This window comes from Acartia tonsa, chromosome 10 (assembly GCF_053477335.1).
Source record: "Acartia tonsa isolate MP-2025a chromosome 10, ASM5347733v1, whole genome shotgun sequence".
Lineage (NCBI taxonomy): Eukaryota > Metazoa > Arthropoda > Copepoda > Calanoida > Acartiidae > Acartia > Acartia tonsa.
The window spans coordinates 9807459-9830739 of NC_137269.1; the positions used below are offsets into that span (position 1 = coordinate 9807459).

The 23281-nt window shown below is 34.3% G+C and overlaps 2 protein-coding genes across 5 annotated transcripts in view; both read right to left on the minus strand.

The window, feature by feature from the left end:
• Positions 1-7264, minus strand: LOC145329345 (hsp70-binding protein 1). Of its 4 annotated transcripts, none has more exons than XR_013882873.1 (12): positions 7157-7264; positions 6640-6753; positions 6039-6131; positions 5171-5292; positions 4047-4116; positions 3681-3789; positions 3235-3317; positions 2771-2869; positions 2229-2328; positions 1007-1113; positions 244-345; positions 1-82 (listed from the first exon to the last, which is right to left on the minus strand). XR_013882873.1 is itself a non-coding variant. In XM_080173406.1 (11 exons), exons 1-11 carry the CDS (start codon positions 7208-7210, stop codon positions 325-327), a joined length of 972 nt encoding a protein of 323 aa, XP_080029532.1. In that variant the 5' UTR covers positions 7211-7264; the 3' UTR covers positions 1-324. The 4 variants fall into 4 exon arrangements, 1 of the variants encoding a protein (XP_080029532.1); XR_013882872.1 differs by having other exon boundaries at positions 1-103; XR_013882871.1 differs by having other exon boundaries at positions 1-103; positions 211-345.
• LOC145329344 (U3 small nucleolar RNA-associated protein 25 homolog) overlaps positions 7258-23281 on the minus strand; it is a 22435-nt gene continuing 6411 nt past the window's right edge. The window contains exons 12-23 of the mRNA XM_080173405.1: positions 22665-22778; positions 21991-22049; positions 18094-18160; positions 17400-17491; positions 16896-16976; positions 14634-14683; positions 13893-13994; positions 12998-13055; positions 12077-12154; positions 10843-10953; positions 10175-10288; positions 7258-9969 (exon numbers count right to left, since the gene is read on the minus strand). Of these exons, the coding sequence (XP_080029531.1) occupies positions 9871-9969; positions 10175-10288; positions 10843-10953; positions 12077-12154; positions 12998-13055; positions 13893-13994; positions 14634-14683; positions 16896-16976; positions 17400-17491; positions 18094-18160; positions 21991-22049; positions 22665-22778 (1025 nt within the window). The 3' untranslated portion in view covers positions 7258-9870. The remainder of the gene's footprint in view (positions 9970-10174; positions 10289-10842; positions 10954-12076; positions 12155-12997; positions 13056-13892; positions 13995-14633; positions 14684-16895; positions 16977-17399; positions 17492-18093; positions 18161-21990; positions 22050-22664; positions 22779-23281) is intronic.

The window sequence follows — 23281 nt, forward strand, 5'->3', positions numbered from 1 at the left end:
TGCTAACATAAAAAATTTATTTAAGATCACAGAGTACAATTATTTATTGAGATGATAGGACAATGGTTAATAATATTTATTTCTCGCATCGTATTATAAACAGCTTTCCGCGGATATAGAATGTACAATTATAAGATTAAAACTAGTTTTTTTAGCCCCGAGGTGCCGAGGCACGGGCTAAAAAAACTGGTTTTAATCATATGATTGTACATTTCTATATTCGTAGAAAGCTGGATATAATACGATGCTAGACATAGTTTTTTCGTATGGATGAGAACCGATTCCTATCCACCGGATTCGAATGAATACGAGAAAAATGGATAATTATCTGTCCGCTTGTTCCTCTTCCTGAGTCATTAGTTCCAGTTTTATAACAAATTTCTGCGAGAATATTTATCCATGGATCTTAAGGGATAAGACCATGGACGATAAATTTATGTACATCCCCAACGATTATAAACAAAATTGTCTCTTTTGAAGATCAAATCCAATTTAAAGTACCCAAAGTTTTGAAGCCAACGATTATGAACATGTTATAATAAAGTTTGGGTACTAGTGTAGTTAACAGTCCAATGTCCCCCAACTCTCTGAGTAAATATGTCTGTCTGTCTGTCTATATGTCTATATGTATCTGTCTTTCTGTTTATCTGTTTATCTGTCTATCTGTCTATCTGTCTATCTGTCTATCTGTCTATCTGTCTATCTGTCTATCTGTCTATCTGTCTATCTGTCTATCTGTCTATCTGTCTATCTATCTATCTATCTATCTATCTGTCTGTCTGTCTGTCTGTCTGTCTGTCTGTCTGTCTGTCTGTCTGTCTGTCTGTCTGTCTGTCTGTCTGTCTGTCTGTCTGTGCATCTTAATTAAAGTGAAAATATTCTTTGGAGCATAATTTTAACAGATTAGTCATATGAATAACACTCTCCATATATATCTATCTATCTATCTATCTATCTATCTGTCTGTCTATCTATCTCTCTGTTCATCTTAATTAAAATGAAACTATTCCTTGGAGCATAATTTTAACAGATTAGTCAAATGAATAACACTTTCCATATACTCTTCTTTTCCTTTTCCTTCGGAAAGCCGACTTTTTAAAACTCCTTCTAAACCTATACAAAAAGAACAACGATGACAACATCAAAGGGGGGAGGCGGATGTGCCACTTTTTGAAACCAAAAGTAAAACGCGCATAATCTCAGCTAATAAAAAAGTTATAGCTATAAAATTCGGCACGGCAATTGCTTTTGTGGAGAACAATATGGAATTGTGAAGAAACACCGGCGGAACCGCCGCTCCCGCCGAAAAAGGCCTCCCCCTTTGAATAGGATAATTATATTATACTGTTATGCAAAGTAACCAGCGGTGACGCCCCCTAGAGAAGGGTGAGGGTGCTAAAGTCTACACACCACCATACTTTCATTTTTTTTTTTAGGTGGGGGGATGGGGGTAATATTTTTAGAAGTTAGTGGTACCCTTCCCCTTGAAATAGCTATAAACCTTCCCAGTACCTACATGAGAAGCTACACTATAAAGACGAACCATATCGGCTAAGCGGTTGGGGCGATCTTGTTACACTTATATTATATTTAATACTAGCGGCTACGCACCTAGAGGCCTCTAGGGGCACTTGAGGAGGGGGGAATCGAATTTGATAACCCAATTTCTTATTTTAGATTTTAAAAGAAAAAGTTAAAAAAAATATTTTGAGGTGGAATTTTTTTTTGGAGAGGGGTGGTGCCCCCTCCATCATTTTTAATTTTATTTTAAAAAAAATTTCAATTTTTTTTAGGGGGGGGGGGGTATTTTTCATTTTTGGGGGGGTTGGGGGTGTCCAACTTCCAAGAAAATAGTTATAAACTTTCCCGGGACCTATGAGAAGCTACTCTGTTAAGGAGAACCCGATCGGTTCAGCGGTTAGCGAGATCCTTCGGTACAGACACACATACACAAACAGACAAACATCCTGTTACTTTAGTATAAGGATTTATATTTTGTAGCTTGACTAACACACCGACGGACAAAGTAAATTACATACTGGATGCTTATTGGAATGGGGAACCTTCAAACTAACAGCTGTCTATCTTGAATATCAGCTGAGAAAATCATATTTCCCCACGACAGACTGACGGACAAAGAAAATTATAGAATAGCTTCGCTACAATCTACCAAATTCTGATTCCATGGCTTCTGTACTGCTAGTATCTGAGAACTGGATATAACCTACCTAATGCTGGCTCCATGGCTTCTGCCCTGCTAGTGTCTGAAAACTGGATGAGAGTGACCAGTAAACTTAATACGTGCTCATGGGAGAGATCTAGCGGTTCCTAAAAATAATAAATTTTTTTCTGTCTTTAAATACATGTACATCTGTCTAACGGTCTAACTGTCTTAACTGTCTATCTGTCCAAATATCTAACTGTCTAACAGGTTGTCTGTCTGTCTATCTGTCTCTCTGCCTGTCTGTCTATATATCTAACTGACTGACTTTTTAACTGTATATCTGTCTATCTATCTGTCTGTATAACTGTCTATCTATCTGTCTGTATAACTGTCTATCTATCTGTCTGTATAACTGTCTATCTATCTGTCTGTATAACTGTCTATCTATCTGTCTATATGACTATCTGTCTTATCTATCCATCTAACCTGTAGTATAGAAACTAATTGTTGAACCAGCCCCATCTTGGCTAGATCTGTAATTGTATCACTATTCTCTGTACACTGTATGTCTATCTATATATCTATCTGTCTATCTATCTATCTAACCTGTAGTATAGAAACTAATTGTTGAACCAGCCCCATCTTGGCTAGATCTGTAATAGTATCACTATTCTCTGTACACGCCACTCCCAGAAAGTAACAACCCTAAATAATTTGTTTATCATAATTGGGTTCATATAAAGGGACATTGAGCTATTTAATACACTAGTCCGCAAAGTTTTATAATATTAATGCTTAACATAACAACTTTGGGGACTATTATTGAAATATGCCTGGTTGATAAGTGTCCGACGTCGCTTCTAATTGTAATCTACATAAGGGGTAATTTTGTGTATCATCATTGGAGTTGTACATCAATTCATCGACTGACCTGCGGATGTTCTTTATAAAATAATTTAGGGACATCAGAAATAATTGCCCTGACAGCACAACACTCCATCCATCCATCTTTGTCTGTCTGTCTGTCAGTCTGCCTGCCTGTCTGTCTATCTATCTATTTGTTTATCTACCTTGGTTCTTAATTTTAGAACATCTGAAAGTATTGCCCTGACTACAACACTCCATCCATCCATCTTTGTAAAGGCATCACGACCTAAATAGATTCGATATTCCCAATTCCAATTCTAGTTTTTTTGTTTGTTTGAGGAAGGTAATTTTTGTCTGGGGGTGATTTATCTTTGGAAAGTGAATGTACCCATAGTTCCAATTTATCAGACAAGAATAATTAAATCATTAAAAAAAATAACGTACAAGGTAAAAAACAAAAGTTTTAAATAAACGTATATTCTGGTTTCGATTATAGAGATGCTACACTTTCTGAGTCGTACTTTACTATTACAGGAATCACCTTGCAAAGTTTTAATTGGATAAGATATTTCTAACAAGCAAAATTTAAACCCGGACAGACGTAAAGATCCTAATTACAAAGTAGCTTCGCTACTTGAAAAAAAAGAACCTGGATTATAGTCTCTACACAAACAGGAGATTGAATACAAAGCTTTGACTCTGCAAGCCTCATCCTGGTCATGGTCCAATTGGTCTACTAGAAGTTGGAGGAAACCTTCCTGAAAATAGATTTGTTTAGGGAGGGAGGGGACATTGGGCTGTTTATTACACTAGTCCCCAAAGTTTCAATATTATTTTTCATTAGTAGGCTTAAAAACTTTGAGAATTTTTATTGAATTTAGATTGGTTTAATAATAAATTTGAGTGTACACACGTTTCAACCACTAATTGTAATCTATAAAAGGGATAATTTTGTGTATCATTAGAGATGTACAAACACACAGACATCCTATTTCTTTTGTATCAATGATAATACCTGTATAAATCTATCCTGGCAATATTCATTGTTTTGCCCAACCTCTGCTATCAAATGAGCGGCTCCTGTTCTAAAAAATAAATAAATAACAAGGATGACAACATCTTAAAGTAACGAAGTCCAAAAATCATGGAGAAGATTTAAATAGCATCAGTTAAAATCAAGAATCACAAAACCTTTCTCACATATTTTCAAATCTTTTAACATTTATATTTTGTAGCATGACTGATAGACCGACGGACAAAGTAAATGACATACTTGATGCTAAAGGGGGGGGGGGAAGTTCTGACACATTTGCGTAAACAGTGGGTATAGGCTTTATCTTTGGACTGAGAGGATAGGTTATTAGGGATAAAATCATTCTTATATGATGAATTTCCCCCAGATTTAAGATTTTTTGGATAGGCCTCCAGGTTCCGGAGCTCCAGGCCTCCAGGTCCTCTCTGTACAGGTAAAAAAAAATTTCTTCAAATATGTAAATAACATTAAAAAAGATGCATATTTTGTTTCTAACTTCTAACTCTTCAAAAAAAAATTTTTTTTTTAATTTTTACTTTTCAGTCCAAAGATAAAGCGCATACTCACTGTTTACGCAAATGTGTCAAAACTCCCCCCCCCCCCCTTGGTACAGGGAATCTTGACAAAAAAAATCAGCTGTCTATCTTGACTAAAGGGTAAGAAAATGATATAAATCTCACAATAGCATTACAGACTGACTGACAGACAGACAAAGTGAACTATAGAGTAGCTTCAACAATACTAAAAATGACGATTCTAAAATAACTTAATGAAAGAGCATTAATGACTGACGGCCGGACAGACAGACAGAGTAAATTATAGAGTACCTTATGCAATGGGACAATATGCTGTTTATTACACTAGTCCCCAATTTTTTATAATAGCATTTTAATATTTGTTGGCTTAACAACTTTGGGGACTTTAGTGATTTTTGATTGGTTGGTTAACTTATTTTTTAAACGTTACTATCACAAATTTTAATCTACAAAATGAGTGAATTTATGGATTTAATTATCATGTCAATGGAGATGTACATCAATTTATCAACTATAGTCTTATCCCTTTAGATCACTGACCTTAACGACAAAAAAATGGCGCAAATATACCTTAACGAAGGGTGTTGTGATAGCAGGCATTTTGTGAGGGCGGCGAAGCCGCCGATTTTGTGAAAATTAATGGCCATGTCAATGTTTCCCAGCCAGTCCTCCAGGCAGTCCAGAGTTTCTTCCTAGAATATTGTCGTCAATTTAGGTTGCTATCATGGGAATCACTTATTGGTCAGTTAATTCAGCCAGTTAGAAGGGAGGGGGCCAAGAAGATAAAGTGTAGAATCCGGGTAGAAGATTCTACCTGGCCTCCCTAAAATAAAATTGGAACTTTTGAAAGACCAAAAAGTAGTTCTTGCTTTTAGTAAAATCGCATGATTTCAGAAATTAACTAGATATACCTATCATTGAAATAAATGCCTTTTTAATGTTTAATAAAAGTCAGGTCGACTGACTTTCGACTATCTTTCTCCAATACACAGTGGGTAAAATCTTTATATTATGAGCAAAAAAATTAACAAAATTATATTATCGTGAATTTTGTAAATCAAGTGTGATATTTTTCGATATATTTTCTTTAAAAAATATATCATTTCAGTGTTGTTTACTATACAGGTAGTACATGATAATCTGGTGTAAGATCCAAGTAGTCAAATGTTACTTCCTAAGGTAATCAAAAAGTTAATTAATTCAGTAAGTAGCGCTAACATAACACCTTTTAAAAGTGACGTTTTTCTATAAATAGGATCCGTAGCTCCGTCAATACGTCAAGGTTGGCTCTTTATTTTAGGCATGCCAGAATTATCCTATCGATTCCAAACTTTGGATGGGGATTAAGAAAGTGAAGCACACTATAATCGTTACCATTTAAAAAGTGATAAAATTTGATAAACCTTTCCATCGGATCTTAATCTTCTATTACTCTTACTTTAGCATCAAGATCTACAGTATCATCCATCAGATTTTTTATTCCATTTCCAAGTTGTTCTATAACATCTACACTCATCCCCTTCAGGGCATCCTAAAACAAGATAGATAGATAGATAGATAGACAGACAGACAGACAGACAGACTAGTTGTTCTGTAACATCAACACTTATTCCCTTCAAGGCATCCTATAACAAGATAGATAGATACATAGATAGACTGACAAATAGACAGACAGACAGAAGGACAGACAGACTGAGTTGTTCTATAACATCAACACTCATCCCCTTCAATTAAGACATCTTAAACAAGATAGATAGACAGACAAATAGATAGATAGATAGACAGACAAATAGATAGATATATATAGAAGTTGTTCTATAACATCTACACGCATCCCCTGCAGAGCATTCTAAAACCAGATAGATAGATAGATGGACAGACTGACAGATAAATAGACTGACAGACCAAAAAACCGGTTTTAACCAAAATACAAAAAACAAAGTGGTTTGTTCTTTTTTGAAAAAAAAACCTGGTTATTTTGCCAACCCTGGACATACTGGCAGGTAGACAGCCAGATGGACACGCAATTATCCCCTTACCTCTAGCCACTGCCTCCTCTGTGGGTCCATGGACTCCAGGACCCCCTCAGGGTTGTCCGGAATGGCCGGGGCGTCCTCCTCCTTCGTTGCTTCCAGACAAAATTTTAACAGGCCCTAAAAACAATTTCTAAGAACCTTGGGTACTTAAATGAATTCTTGTATTAGTGGGTACTTCAAGCTAATAATATACCTAAATCGTTTTGTTTATCATCATTGTAATGTTTAGATGTCATCATTGAGCATGAATATCAAACTTTCGTCCATTGTCTTATACCTTAAAATCACTGGGTTCTATTTACCTAATAAAATTACAATAAAGGATGTGAATACTATACCTAGTACTTTCAGCTGGGGCTATATTTTTTTTTTTTTTTTTTTTTTTGGGGGGGGGGGTTGAGGCTTGGGAGTGGCTTACGCTTGAATTGGAACTCTTAATTGAGAATTACTTCTACTTTTACAGCCGTCTAAATATCTTAATTATACAGTACACCCCCCCTGTAAAAGAAAATATTTTTACCTGTAAATCTTTGGGCTGTCGTGGATTCTCATTGGGTGGCTGTCCTCCCGACATTTTGATAGATAGATAGTTAGATAGCAAGATAGATAGTAAGATATAAGTTCTGTAAAAAAATAACAATGTAGTATAACAAAAAAATGCATGAAAGACTTGAGGGTTTATATAACATTATAGGAGATTTCTTTATACTGGAATTAGAGAACCATAACCAGGGAAAGAGAGGACATTGGACTGTAAATAGCACTGGTACCCAAAGTTTTATAAACTTGCTCTAAAAGACTAAAACTTTGGGTATCTTTTTATTGAATTGTGATTAGTTGGTAGTAATCAAGTAGTGTCCAAACTTTGATCTGCAGGTGGGGTAATTTTGTAATCATCATGTATTTGTGAAGTATATAGATTTATCATCTATTGTCATATCCCGTAGGATCCCTGCTAATAATCCATGGATCTTAAGGGATATGATAATGGACAATTTAATACAGACACCCAAGTGGTGATGAAGAAAACTACCCCTTCTATCGACTTAAAACATTGGTGAAAAAGTTTGGTTCTACTGGTGTGTACCAAATAATTAAAAGGGGTAGTTTCACGAAATGCATTTCAACTTAATTTAGTGAACCGCATATTTTTTCCTAGTTAATGGGTTAAACTACATTTATATATCATATATTTAATGAAATAAATTCAATTTTCTACCACGTAGTTTTTAAAATATCAAGACTTGAAAATTGTCTTTTTGTGATATATGCAATTTAAAAAGACGATTTTCAAGTCTTGATATTTTAAAAACTACGTAGTAGAAAATTGAAATTCTTTCAAATATATGCCATATAAATGTAGTTTAACCATTTAACCAGGATAAAATATGCGGTTCACTAAATTAAGTTCAAATACATTTCGTGAAACTACCTCTTTGATAAAAAGTACCAAGTTTTGAAAGCCAACGAATTTCAGAACGTGATAAGGCATAAAACTTTGGAGCCTAGTGCTATTAAGAGTCCAATGTTTCCCCCTACCTGCTCATTAAGGTGCTCCCATTTCAAATACAAAATATTATCAACGTTTTGCATTTACTTTTTCAAAAAAATTATTCATTTATACATAGTTAATTAATATTTATGTATTTCTTAATGTATTTTAAAATTTTACTTACAACTTATCTTGTATATTTTGTCCTAAATAAGATGTCAAAGAAATAAATGTTTTTGACAATATTTCTAATAACAAATTAATTAAGAAATATAAAAAATATTGACAGTAAAGACTAGAAAGTTTTTTGCTATAGATTAATGGAAAATGTACAAGTAAATAACCATTAAACTTCTTTTAACCACCTCTCTTTAAACATTTATTTAAAATAGGTAATAGGTAGGGTAAAGCGGGGCGAACTCGGTGTTTTTTTCGGTTTTTTGAACCTGCAAATCGTTAAAAATATTTTTTTTAAATGGGACCAAGACCAGTAGAAAGATCTCGGAAAAGTCGATCAGGTCCTAAAAGGACGTAAACCTAGGACTTTGGGAAGTTTGTCAAAATTGATCTCTAAAACGGCACCGACTTCGCCCCGCCTTGAGGCGAAGTCGGTAGGGCATTTTCAAGCTTCGAAAAATCGATGACGTATTGATTTTATTACAGCATGCCCAAAAGGTAAAAGTTGCTAAATGTAATAAAGAGTATGCACAAAAAATTTTATTAAGATAGGTCAATTTTTTCTACCAAAAAAAATTAATTTTTCCGAAGTACGCGAAATTTGGCTTTTTTTTCGAAAATTTTTTTGATAAAAAACATAAAAATACTACTAGAAAAAATAACTTTTTATGACTTTAAAGGCCTGATCCTTAAAATTCAGGCAATTTTGAATAGATTTGGCCAAAAAAAAAATTAGTTCTATTAGCAAAATTTCCTTAAAAAATCAAGTTGAAAAAAAGAGAAAAGTTTGGCAAAATCTGTGGTCGATTTTCCAGCTTCAAAAAACCTATGACATATTGATTTAATTACAGCATGCCCTAAAGGTTAAAGTTGCTAAATGTAATAAAGAGCATTCACAAAAAAAATATGAAGATCGGACAATTTTTTCTACAAAAAAAATAATTTTTTTTTAAGTACGAGAAATTTGACTTTTTTTCTCGAAAATTTCACTTTTTTATATAAAATTGAAAAAGTTAGTATAAAAAGTGAAAAAACCGAATTCGCCCCGCTTCACTTTTAGTCGATTTAAGAAAAAACTATACAAGCTTTTTTAAAGTTTTAAACGGAAATGGATAGCCTATTAGATTCTTAATAAGTCTCCTGAAGACGTCTAAGCTCTAGCTCTTACCAGTTTTTGTCCAACTTACCGTTTTTCCGACCGAAGCAAAAAAATCGAAACAAAATTTTTTGTCGTCTGACTTTAAGACCCAATAAGTACCCTAAAAATTCATCTCACAAAAATTTCATTTTATACTTTTTTGTAGGCAATTTAATAAGGAACAAATTTTGATTTTATGTTTTTTTCTGTCAGTCGATTAGAACATTGAGAAAAATGTCATTTAATGAAGGTGGTCAAAGAAATACCGACTTCACCTCAAAACCGAGATCGGGGCGATCCCTATATATTTAGGCTCATTTTAGGTATTTAAAAAAGGGGGAGGAGAGAATTAACGGGTGGTCAACGGTAGCCTACTAAGAAATATGACATTAAGATTCTTAACAATATTGAAAAAGGTACATTTCTATTATTTCATTGATGAAAAAACATGTTTCTCATTGTCTGCCTTGATCATCATGCCCGCCTTCTCTGTTCCAACTGTGTTGATCAGTCGGCAGGCGTCGTACTAAAATATAACTACATTAGCGGCTATGTCTTTAAAGGCCTCTACGGGCATATGAGGTGGGGGAAGAAGGATGTCGACTTCCCCCACCATGTTCATTTCTCATGGGAGGGTTGTTGTACCCTCCACCAAAATATTTTTTAAAAAAACTTCCCAGGACCTATAAGAAGATACACTGTAAGGAGAACCATATCGGTTCAGCGATTACCTTAGTATATAGGACTGTACAACTCATATTACACTTGTATCCTCCCCTGGCGTTCTGGAACTCATCCTGCTGAAGGTTGCAAATCTCAGAGAAAAAATGGGGGTTCAGGGGCATCTGAAAAATTCAAAAATGAAAAATGTTCTTGAGATCGATGAAATTTAAATGCTGTTAACGACCAAACGGCTAAGATTTAACCGAGAAAAGGCTTAATATATATTTCTGGGAATAACCTTACTCAAAAATGCACAGTTATCTCGCAGCGCAACATAAATGTGTTTTACGCGTGTTTTCTTCAGTCAATCTTTCTATATGCATTATAGGACCTTAGGTAATCTAGATTATTTATTGGCATTCCTATGGCGCTTAAAACGATGTACGGGCGGGCATGACATGTACGTTCAGCAGTTTGGCAAATAGCTGACTTTAAAGTTCATTATTCCAAAAATCAGATAAATAGGGTAATTATATCATACCAAAAGTTGTAGAAAATCAGCATGTTTTATATGGACGTACTGGCAACGAATATAGAGTTGCTACGATTATTGAACAGCACCTTAGCTCAATTGAAATCGAAATCTAAATTAACAAAAAGAGATATACGTTACGGACGGAGCGAAATTAATTTTAGAAAAGTTTTCCTTTTATAAATTAAACTAATACTCGGATACCTGATAAAAAATTAGATGTCTTATTCCCTTGATGGTATATCTTCTGAAAAAATGCGCACGCTCCGTGTACAGAAGAAAGCGAAGATTATTGTGATAAAATTCATCTCGATTCTAAATAGATAAATAGATTTAATCGCATTGTATAATAGACAGCTTTCAGCGTATATTAAAATGAAAAATTATAAGATCAAAACTGGTAATAATTCTATGACTTTTATTTTAGAATTCGTGGGAAATTGTCTGTAATACGATGCTCTGCATGATTTTTCAGGATGGCTGAGAACTCAATTTGAAATAGATGAATAGTAGATGTGGATAGATAATAATAGATAGATAAAATAAATATCTGGATCAGCATAAAGAACTTAATGAAAAAGATATTTTTAAATTTCCGAGCCCAAAAAAATGTCAAATTAATAAAAACGACAATTTACATAGGTTGGCTATGCCTGGCCAAATTACGGTATCAGTATAACGATTCAACGCATAAATAACATGAGAATGGAATATTTATGGGAAGGAAAGAGAGGTACGGTTCTACTTTTTGGTTTTAACACAAAATACTTACAATTTACATAGGTTGGCTATGCCTTGCCTAGTCAAATTACAGTATCAGTAAAACGATTCAACGCATAAATAACATGAGAATGAATGGAATAGGTATTAATGGGAAGGAAAGAGAGGTACGGTTCTACTTTTTGGTTTTAACACAAAATACTTACAATTAAAGATATTTTCTACAATCAAAAGTATTTTCATATTTAAGTAGATCTTATTTGCAGAGTAGCTTTACTAATAAAAATATGGAATCTAGTTCAGTTCACGGTTAAATGTTCCTAGCATCGATTATCTACAAAAATCTATGAACTTTAAGGGCTTCAAGCTGCTTAACGGCTTAACGTACATATAATGCCCTCATAACGTGTTAAACGGCTTAGAAGGCCTACAAATAATCAACAATAACCAAGATCCAATGATGCACAGGAAAATCTTCACTGAAGAATTTTTTTGCGCATTTATGTGCACTGAGAGATAACTGTGCATTATTCAGTAATAACAATTCCAGATCAATTGAAGGCCTTTTTTTTTGTCGATGAAAATTTTGTGCAAGCATAATTTATAAGCTTCGCTGTTTGGCCGTTGACAGCCTATAAATTTCATAGATTTTTTAGAGATTATCGTTACCAGGAACATTTTACCGTTGACTGCTCTAGATCCGAAATCTGAATAATACCTTTTTAACTTTGAAGTATGGAGTATATTCACAGAGTTCCCCGTAGTCCTTGTTGCTAGATTTAAACCAGTTTCGGGCCTAAAAATAAAAAAAAGTATATTTTTCAGAAATCTTCTAGTCAATGACGCCCAAGCTTTTTGAGAGAGGTAATATTAAGGGTTTCAATGAATTGAGGGGTTTTTATGTCTTTGACTATAAAAGGGGGGGGGGGGCGAAAGTGACACTTTTTGAAACCAAAACTAAAAGTCAACAAAGGAGCTCAACTAAAAAAAGAGTTACAGGTCTGAGATTTTGCATGGCAGTTGCTTTATAGGGGTACATTATGGAACTGTGAAGAAACGGCGGCGCAACCGCCGAAAACCGCCGTTTCCCGCCGAAATATTTTTTGCCTTTTCTCGGCGGTTTTCGGCGGTTTTGCCGCTGTTTCTTCACAGTTCCATATTGTACCCCTATAAAGCAACTGCCATGCAAAATCTCAGACCTGTAACTCTTTTTTTAGTTGAGTTCCTTTGACTTTTAGTTTTGGTTTCAAAAAGTGTCACTTTCGCCCCCCCCCCCTTTTTAAGAGGGTAAAATGAGGAGTTTCAAAGTTTGAGAGGGGAAACACCACTATACTCCCCTACCCTGGAGTCTAAATGACGAAATGGTTTTCAAACGCAATGAAGCTTCTCATAAGTCCATGGAAGGTTTATATTTATTTTAAGGAAGAATACCAAAACCCACAAAGATTATTCGCCTTTAGAAATGTTGATCCACAACACCTCCCCCCCCCCCCCAATATTTTTTCTTTTTATCTAAAACTAAAATAGAAAGTGGAGGCTATAATCTCACCACCCCTCCCCTTTCCCTCAACTGCCACTGGAGGCCTGTAGTGGCGCATCCACTTGTGAATTATAATAAGCTGTGCTATCAAAGACATACCTTTACAAAGTCAACGTAATCACTGAAGAACACCATCACGTGATCCATGGAGTCTTTCCTAAAAGTAAACGAGTCTGAATAAACATCCTTGCGGCACTCCATGTTTAAAAATGATTACGGACGGACGAAAACCGGACAAAGAAACTACATTGGAGACAGGGATCTATAGGGATAAAACAATAGCCTATAAATTGATGTACATCACAAATGATGATACACAAAATTAAATTTAGTGGTTGAAACGTTTAACACTCAACTTAATAAAACAACCAATTGAATTAAAATTCACTAAAATTGTGAAGCAAACAAATAAGAAAACTGATATCCGATATCCGAAAGAACTTCAAAAAAAAATTTAATTGATGTAAGAAGTGAAAACTAAATGCCTGTTTTAATCGTGTAAAGTTTCTATGCCAAACTTGACACATTGAGGGGAGCCGAAAAAAAATCAATTTTTAATAAATGTGAAAATCCATCACTAGAACATAAATCTACATAAATCAAAAAGGCATTAAAACGATTTACATTATCATAAGACTTATTTTTTATTTATTACATTTTTTCAGTTTTTAGGGGGGTTGGGGGTGTCCCACCCCCTAAGAAAATAGTTACAGACCTTCCCTGGACCTATGAAAAGCTACCCTGTAAAGGTGAACCCAATCGGTTTAGCGGTTAGCGAGATCCTTCGCTACAAACAAACAGACAGACAGACAGACAGACAAACAAACAAACAGACAGACAGACAAACAAACATCGTTCTACTTTGTATTATAGATATATTTGAATAAATAAAGAAACTTACATAAAGTTTGAATCAATAATCTTCTGGAGAATTGACAAACAAACAGACAGATATCATTCTTTGTATTATATAAGGATAAATAAAGAAACTTACATGAAGTTGGAATCAATAAGCTTCTGCAGAACTGTAAACCTGTCCTCCAGCGCCTCCTTGGGGCTAGTTGTGGCTATTCGTTGGAATACAATAGGTACCTCACTATTTTAGTTTTCATTATTCACGGGGATCTAAAGGGATCAGACAATGGCCGATAAATTGATAATATATTCCCAATAATAATACAGTATATTGTATATTTCAGTAAGTGGTTGGAACGCTTTGACACTCAAATTAATGAGCCAACCAATCAAAATTCAATAAAAGTACCAAAAGTTGTTAAGCCAACGAATAAGAAAATGTAATTGTAAAACTTTGGGAACTTTTTAAATAAACAGCCCAATGTCCTCTCCCTAATTATTAGGTAAGTATAACTTTTTGGCAGATTTTTAGACTAAATTGAGTTGAGTCATCCCCTTCCCCCCTCCTCCATTCTTAATTTTGAAATAAATTAATCATAAAAAATAAGATGAGGGGGGGGGGGGAGTGTTTTTATATTTCTGGTTATCATTTTAGGTAAGATTGGGTACTTGGTAGCCCCGTAGGTTATGGCCCCTCGTTTGGGTAAGTAATAGGAAACCAAGTTCTTGTCAAAAAAGTTAAGAGTGTTTTAAATGAACTTACGGACTTTCTGATAAATATTATAGAGTGGCTATGCATCCTAAATCGTACTTAATTGTTATAGGAATCATCATGCAAAGTTTGAAAAGAATTTGAGTAAGTATTTAAATAAAACTATTCCTGAAAATTGTGGATATGGAACCACTAACTACAGGGTTAACAACACGAACCTTAAAAAAATATAAGGTTTAAAACATCTATTTTAACCTTCTAATATACAAAGTGTTAAGGTTTAAAGGGTTGTCATATCGGGCGGGCGCTTTTGGGCGGGTGGTTTTGGGCTGCCCTTTATCGGGTACTTTTGGGCAGATTTGGGCACCCTCCGTTTTGGGGGGTGAGAAAAAGGGGAGGGGTGAAAAAAAGGGGAGAGGGTAAAAAGAGGGGGGGTGGTTGATATTCAGGGTTGTCAATTTTCAAATTTGTCGGTCCTTTTGGGCAGATATAGGCACCCCTCGTGTTGATAGTGGAAGATGGTGATCATAACTATTTTCAGATATCTTCAAACTTGATATAACCCCCTCTCTTTTTACATTCCCTTTGAAGTGGATTATTCTGGATTATCTATTATGTGATAAGGTGTTTATACAAGTGCGCAAATGTTTTTTTTTATAAAATTGTTAAAAAATGACATCTGTTTGGTTTTCCTTTGCAATTAAGCTTTTTTTAGGTACAGGGAAGGTTTTTAACTATTTTGGGAGAGCGTATCTCCACCCTCCCAATTTAAAATCCCCCCCCAAATTTTTTTTCTGAATATTTCTTATTAAAACTCAAATTAAAAAGTAGAAGGGCGGTTGACTTATCCCCCTCCCACCTTAAGAACACTTAGAGGCTTCTTGGGGTCGTTCGTTGCCCCTAGTCTTTCTTAAAATAAAAGCTATGTCTTGCATTTTTTTTCAATTAGGTGTTTGATCACGAATTTCATATGGTAAATATATTTTTCTTATTTAATAGTTATCCTAATAAGATAAAAGTTATGCTTGAAAATTGTTTTAATAGCTATTATTAAATGTTGCATTTTTAGATAAACGTGAGAGTTGTGATCAGAATTTGCATATCATTTGTACTCTTTTGCGTCATTGCCTATTTTCATATATGTATTACCCGTCATCCTCGTGTTGGGGGGTGAGAAAAAGGGGAGGGGGTGAAAAAAGAGGGGGGACGGGCCTATTTTTTGGTTGATATTCAGGGTTATCAAATTTGTCGGTACTATTGGGCAGATAAAGGGATATTAGTAAGCTTTTTTTGTATCTAGAGAAGGATTTCGCTAAACGCTGAACCGATATGGTTCTCCTTTCCAGTGGAGCTTTTATAGGTCCTGAGATGGTTTTAGGCTATTTTATTTCTAATAATAAGTCTCGGTATGGTTTTAGGCTATTTTATATTCTTTTATATGCTTTTTACGACATTTGCCCAAAAAGGGTGCCCAAAACCACTTTTAGGCAATTGGGCGGCCCGTTATCGAAAAAAATGCCCAATATGACAACCCTGGGTTTAATAAAACCATTTTGGGGGAGTTCACCCGAACCCTACCGAAAATGAAACCGTCCCGAAAAAAATCCCCCACCCCCCAAAATTCTTTTTCACTCTTTAGAACTAAAATTTAAAATAAAGGGTCAACATGACTCCCCCCCCCCCTATTCCCTCAAGTACCCATGGAGGCATTCGCTAGGGGCGAAGCCACTGTTTTTAATTGTATACTGACAACTGCAACCCTTGCCCAAATGGGCTGGACAGGAAAAATAGCCTAAAACCAAGGCAAACATCCTTATAAAAGTAATAAGAAGTTTGTCTGTGCGTACTGAAGGATCTTGCTGACCCTGAACCGATATGGTTCTCCTTTACAATACAATTACTTTTGGGTGGGAGGGTACAAGACTTCCAAGATAAATTACCCCAAGAAAAAATCAGCCTCCTCCAATTTCTTTTTTTTACTTTTAAAGGGGTAGTTTCACGAAATGCATTTGAACCTAATTTAGTGAACCGCATATTTTATCCTGGTTAAATGGTCTAACTACATTTATATGGCATATATTTGAAAAAATTTCAATTTTCTACCACATAGTTTTTGAAATATCAAGACTTGAAAATCGTCTTTTTAAGTTGCATATATCACAAAAAAACAATTTTCAGGTCTTGATATTTTAAAAACTACGTGGTAGAAAATTGAATTTATTTCAAATATATGCTATTTAAATGTAGTTTACCCCATTAACTAAGAAAAAATATGCGGTTCACTAAATTAAGTTTAAATGCATTTCGTGAAACTACCCCTTTAAATTGAAAAGGGTGACTTTCCCCCCCTCCCCTTATTTCACCTCAGGTACCCCTAAAGGCCTCTGGGGGCATGTAGCCGCTAGAATAAAGAATAAAATAATTATTTACCTTTCCAAAGTAATTATGGCAGTTTCTATTGAAAACACCATTCATTTCTGGAAACTGGGTCCCACTGAACAACAAGGTTTGCCTGGCGTAGATACATACAGGTTATGGATCATTTATAAAATCATTGATGGGAAAGTTTAGACACTGCCAAGATTAAGTTTCAAAGTTAACGAATAAGAGAAGTTTTTAGGGATCAGTATAATTTGCAATCCAATATTCCTTTCTTTCACCTGTGAACAGCTAATCTTTAAATAAGGGTATGTCTTTATAATGAATTTATTATTACTTGGATCTTACACCACATAATTATAAAAAGTGGAACTTGTAGCAGACTAAAATAATGCCCTACCACTATTTCACTCCATTCCCTCCATTCCTACTGGATGACCAAACTAACCAATAACAAATGTCCATGATAGCAACCAATATTGACGACAATTTTTTCCTTGTCATAATATCCACGAAGTCATTGAGGCAAAATAGTTTTTTTTCCGTAACCACATTCCTATAATACTTGGTGAGACCATCCAAGACATAGAGCTTGACCCTGCTGAAATCTGTATTTTCTGCTTTCTCTGGCTTTTTGTGAATATGGTCTGCAGAGAGAACATTTTTTATTATTTTTTTACAGTGTGGCTTTGAAACCGATCAAAATCAACTGGATAAGAACTGGTTCTTAGCCATATTCAAAAACATGTATAGCATCGTTTTACAGAAATTTTTTACGAATATTAAAACAAAAATCATAATGATATTAATACCAGTTTTGTGGGCCCAGACCATCGGCCCCTCGGTGCTAACAAAACTAGGTTTGATCTTATATTTTTTCATTTTAATATCCGCGGATAACTATTAAAGCGAAGCTTTTCTATAATAAGGGTCTGTTCGTCCGTTTACACCGGATACCGCTTATCGTTTATTTGGGACATTTTGAACTGACCTATAGGCCTGATGATTACTTAAACAGTAGGGTACAACTTTAAAAGCGTTACAACTCTGCAATCGTTCTCGTTACGTAACTTCCGTAGGTACATTGAAAACAAATTGATTTTTTAACTTTATAGTAGGTACTAAAGGACTAACATCCCAAAGTCTTCCCTGTGTATGACAAGTAGTTACACCTGTTTATGTGCCAAGGCCTTACTTTTAATATATCTAGTATGATGAGGTGTTTTTATCTAAAAAATGATAATGTTTCCTAATGTTGTGTTAACATGATCCCAATTTTGCATCATCAGGGTTTCCATTTCATCTATTATCATCACCTAAATAGATAGATAGATAGATGGATAGGTAGACATATGAATAGATGGTTAAATAGATGGATAGATCACTATGTGCCCAGAATTCCAAAATAAAACAAAAACTCATAATTCTGTTAATTTTGCTTCAAATTAAGAAATTTTTTTTTTAAATGAAGGATAATTGATTTAAGTTTTATTTTGGATACCTTAAAATGCTTTAAAATAAAAAAAAATAATAATATCGACAAAAAACACTTATTTAGCTATTTTGACAGTAAAGGTTTAGTGATTTTTAAAGATTTTAAATATATTGAAAACACAGACAGACATACAAACATCCTTTAATTTTATTATAAGGAATTATACTTGTAGCTTAATGATTTTCCATCACCATAATCATTTTATGACTAGTAGGGAGATTCCCTGAAAAGCAGATCCTAATCGGTCCAGCGGATAGTAAAATATTTTTAGATTAATCCAGACTGACAGACAGACATGTTTAATTATTGAAATGATATTTAAATTCTATTATTACCTCCCCCTCCCCTTGTTTAATTTTAGGTTTACGCCAATAAAGGACCAATAAAAAGCTACCCTAAAAATTGTTAAGTTAGGGCGTTAAGTCCACGTGTATACGAGATCCTTCTGGAAATTAAAACAATTTTATCGTATGTATTATTATAGCTGGTTTTTGCTTAAGTTAATTGAATTACTAATGTTATACTTATATTATCAATTGATTTGTTGCAGAGAGGGTGGGGACATTAGGCTGTTTGTTACACTAGTCCCCAAAATCTTATAATAACATTTTATTATCCGTTGGATTTCCTTAAAAGACTTTAAGCAATAAGAATAAGGGATTGTATAAAAAAAATTGCATCGAGAACTATAAATATCACGATAAATGATTTGTAAAAAAAGTTATTTCAATTCGTATTTATTACGTAAAAGTTGCTATAAAATGGGTCCGACCGCTCCTACAAAAATGCGAAAAAAAAATTTCAGCTAACGAGGCCGCCAGTGAAACCAACGGGATTCATTCACTGAGTGCCTTGATTAAACATGTATAAAGGTCTGATATGCGGCCTCGTTAGCTGAAAAAAGATCAAACTATTTGAAGTTGAAAGTATTATGACAAAATATTATAATTCCTGCTTCTTTAGGGGGGAATGCTTTGACATCAATTTTTTCATAAGTTTTAGAAGTAAACGTATAAAAATTAATTTAAAATCGTATAGTACAGTATACGTTACGAAAAATGACCGGTCTTTTAAATGTTGCTGCCTCCCATCTAATAAAGTTGTAACCCTATTTTTTGTATGTGTGCTTTTAATATATATGTATAATTGTGTGTGTTGTGGTCAATTAGATCAAAGGACTTTTACCGACATCCGGCAGGCTATAAAAGAAAAAAGAAAAAATGTCAAAATTCAACCTATTATTATTTTAAGTTAATTTTACTTAAGCCCAAAAATCACGTAGTAAAATTAATTTTAGCCTAGGGGTTATTCAGAGTTTTATCTCAAGCATAAAATTCTGCTTCTATAGACACCTTACTCAGCTTCCTACCTCTCATACAAGTCATTTGAGCACAAAAAGCATGTATCAAGAACTCCAAATCAATGAAATTTGGGCTTTGTCCCCAGGGTGCCCAATTTTCAGATCTCAGCCCACAGAAGGGCTAGAAAAAAGTTATTTAGCTTTTTGGTAATGGCAGAAGAAATAAAAGGCAATTACCATTTGAACCCATAGTCTAAAATGACTTTAGAGTACCCTTAGGGCCCCTTATAGGCTAGAATCAAGACTTTTTCAATTTTCAATTTTCAGGATTCCAGGTATGAGTCTTTGGTTTGACTTTAGCTCGCTATAAGTGGAGCTAGGATTGAGATATTGGAGTTTAGTTTTCTCTACCCTCTCACTGTGGTATCTCAGTGTACTATCCTAGCTTGGTAGCTTGATATCTCAACTATCAAGGCGCTGAGACAACTTTTAGTGAGATCGCTTCGGTAGTGGTAGGAAAAAATTCACTCAAAATACATAATTGGTTGATTTTTGACATTTTGAATATCTTCTTTTATAGCCTGCCAAATGTGGGTAAATGTTCTTTAATCTCAATGGCCGCAACAAACACAAGCATACATATGTATAAAGAGCACAAACACAAAAATTATGGTTAAAACTTTATTAGAAGGGGGGCAATAGCATTTTAAAGACCGGTCATTTTTTGTAACGTATACTGTATATTCAATAAGCTTTCAAAAAAGGTATAATATATTACTGTAGCTCAATTTTTGGTAGATTGACGATAATTTAAAGTTTGCATATAAAATGTAAATTCAATGGTAAGGCTTTATTACAAAATCCTAAATATCTAGGTAGGCTACTTCTAGAGGCTGTAAAATCATAAGTAATTGATATTTTCACCTCTTGCTTTGGGAATCCTTCTCAAATATGACAAAGATTGACCTTAAACTATAAAATTGGTCAATATTTTAAATTGCTTTTTTTGGAATCTAGGAGTTTTTGCATTGCCTGGGCACATAGTGTAGATATATGGATGGATAGATAGATAGATAAATAAGTATAATAGAAGACTAATTATATTGGAATATGAGAAAAATTTTGAATTATTAGGACTTACATTTATCTATATCATCATCTAAATAGATAGATGGATAGATAGATAAATAGATGATATTATATAAAGAGTAAGCGTTTTTTGTCTGTCCCGAAGGATCTCGCTAACCGCCGAACCGATATTGTTCTCCTTTACAGTGAAGCTTCTTTTATGTCCTGGGAAGGTTTTAAACTATTTTGTGGAAGGTGTCTTCATCCCCCCCCCAAAAAAAAATATTTTTTGCTCTTTTAAATCTCAAATTTTAAATGGGATGAGGTCTACTTTTCCTCTCCAACATTAAGTGCCCCTAGAGGCTTCTAGGGGGCGTAGCCGCTAGTAGATGATAAACTATAAAGCTAAAAATATAGACAGATACCTAATTAATTAGATGTATTGATTAAAACAGATTATATAGACAGATATCTTGTTGCGCTTGTGATAATTTGCAAGGTTAGGGCAATATAGATATAGTCTACTCCCCTTGTTTTAAAATATAAGGGGGAAAGGGGGGAGGATAGAGAGGAATGGTTGTTAAACTTTTAAAAGACCTCTCATTCACCATCCTAATATTAAAACAAGGATGACAACATCCATAAAAGCGAAGCTTTGCAACGGTAGGACAAATGAACATTAACATTGAGTAGAGTGTCAGAACTGAATAATCAGAATATAAATGTATTTAAGTCGAACGAAACAAAATTGTAAGTAGATCTGTTGAAAAACTGCTTAAATACAGGATATTGTTTCAAGACATACTTACATTTTTAGGACTTCATTAAAGTGATGCTTCGCTTATAACAATGTACTTTGTTGTCCGATGAATCAGTATTCCAAAAATCAGAACAATCGGATAATTTTATGACATAAAAATTGTTTTTTTTAAAGAGTTCAAAAAGCAACATGTTTAAGATGGACGTACGGACTTTCTGGTAACGATTACAGAGTTGTTTCGCTCTCTAACTCTTACCTAACTCCTATATGAGACATCATGCAAAGTTTGAAATCGATAGCACAATTCTAACATGCCTAAATTAACGATAAGAGCTATCTGTTACGGACGTACGGACGGATCGACCCTAATTATAGAAAAGCTTTGCTTTTAAAAATACATTAGATTACTCCTCAAACTTTTGAAATCCCCAATTTCAACCCCCTTAAAAAAGGCTTGATCGTCATTGGAGCTAGGGGGATTCTATGTTCGATGGGCACATGTAGGGAAATCACAAAATATTACCTCTATGGAGCTCAAGAAGTCGTAGTTCCGGTCACGATCTCCTGGCCTACCAATAATCATCCTGCACAAGGTACCCAAGAGTCAACGTTCGGTACTTTAGGGGTTTTAAAGCTCAAAGATCCCAAAAATTTAGTTTGTTTAAAAAATATACCTAACTTTATAAATTTTAAATCTATTTTGACTTATTAGAAGTAATTAATAGACATTTCAGAAATAGTTTAGCCTAATTTTGGTATTATTGACTACAATTAAAAACTCTTTAAAGAGAATTTTTCTATAAAAAAAATAGGTAAATTGGTCGTATATTTAAGATTACTGAATTTTTTCAATTAATTTTCTTTCTTTGTAGGGAGACTAGAAGTATTGCTCCTAGCATCTAGGGGCTTTTTTATTAGAAAGGGAAGAGAAATTGGTAAAAAATAGTATAAAACCATCGCACGGCATAAATCTAAAAAATAAAACAGTCTGAAACCATCCTACGACTCATATGAAGTCTCCGAGTCAAAATATTAAGCTACAAATAAAAAACCTTAGGACTACTTTATACTATAGGATATGGAACAATAAACCCAAAAGTTAATAAACTTGTTCCGCCAATTGTTAGCTTGATAATTCTAAGGTTTAAGATTAAGTGTCCAAACTTTTCCACCAATATAAAAAGGTTGACTCGCAGTTCCTAAGTGCGAGGGGCGTGGCCACGATGATGTCACACTTGCTGAATTCTGAAAACGGCCGGATACTTGCGCGGTTCACGGCTATCCCAATTTTGAAACTGTCATCCGTGTCACCTAGATAAGTCATAAACTTTGGGTACTTTTCTAGAATGTTGATTGGTTGGTTTCAAACTATCAAAATTTTCAACCAAAATTTTAATTTTCGCAAAGGGAAATTTTGTAAGTTTGAAATTTGGGGTGTTTATTAAATCATCGTCCAAGTCTTATCCCTTAAGATCCCTGACTAAAGTAACAGGATGTGTGTCTGTCTGTCTGTAGATTGAGACCTTACTAACAGCTATCCCAGTTTTCAAACTTTCGTCCATGTCACCTAGAGTTAAATTATTGATTTAGAATAAGGATCAAAAGTTAGTTTTGAATTTAGTCCTAGCCACAGAAATCCTAAAATGATTGAACAAGAAAAAACGGACCCTTCACCAAAATATTTAGATCCATGGAAACTGCCTCCGATAGGAGAAAATATTTGTTTTCTTCATTTTTTTAATGTTTAAACTTTATGTGTAATTAGTAATTACCAGTACATTCAAAACAAAAAAATTCTTTGAAAATCGACCCAC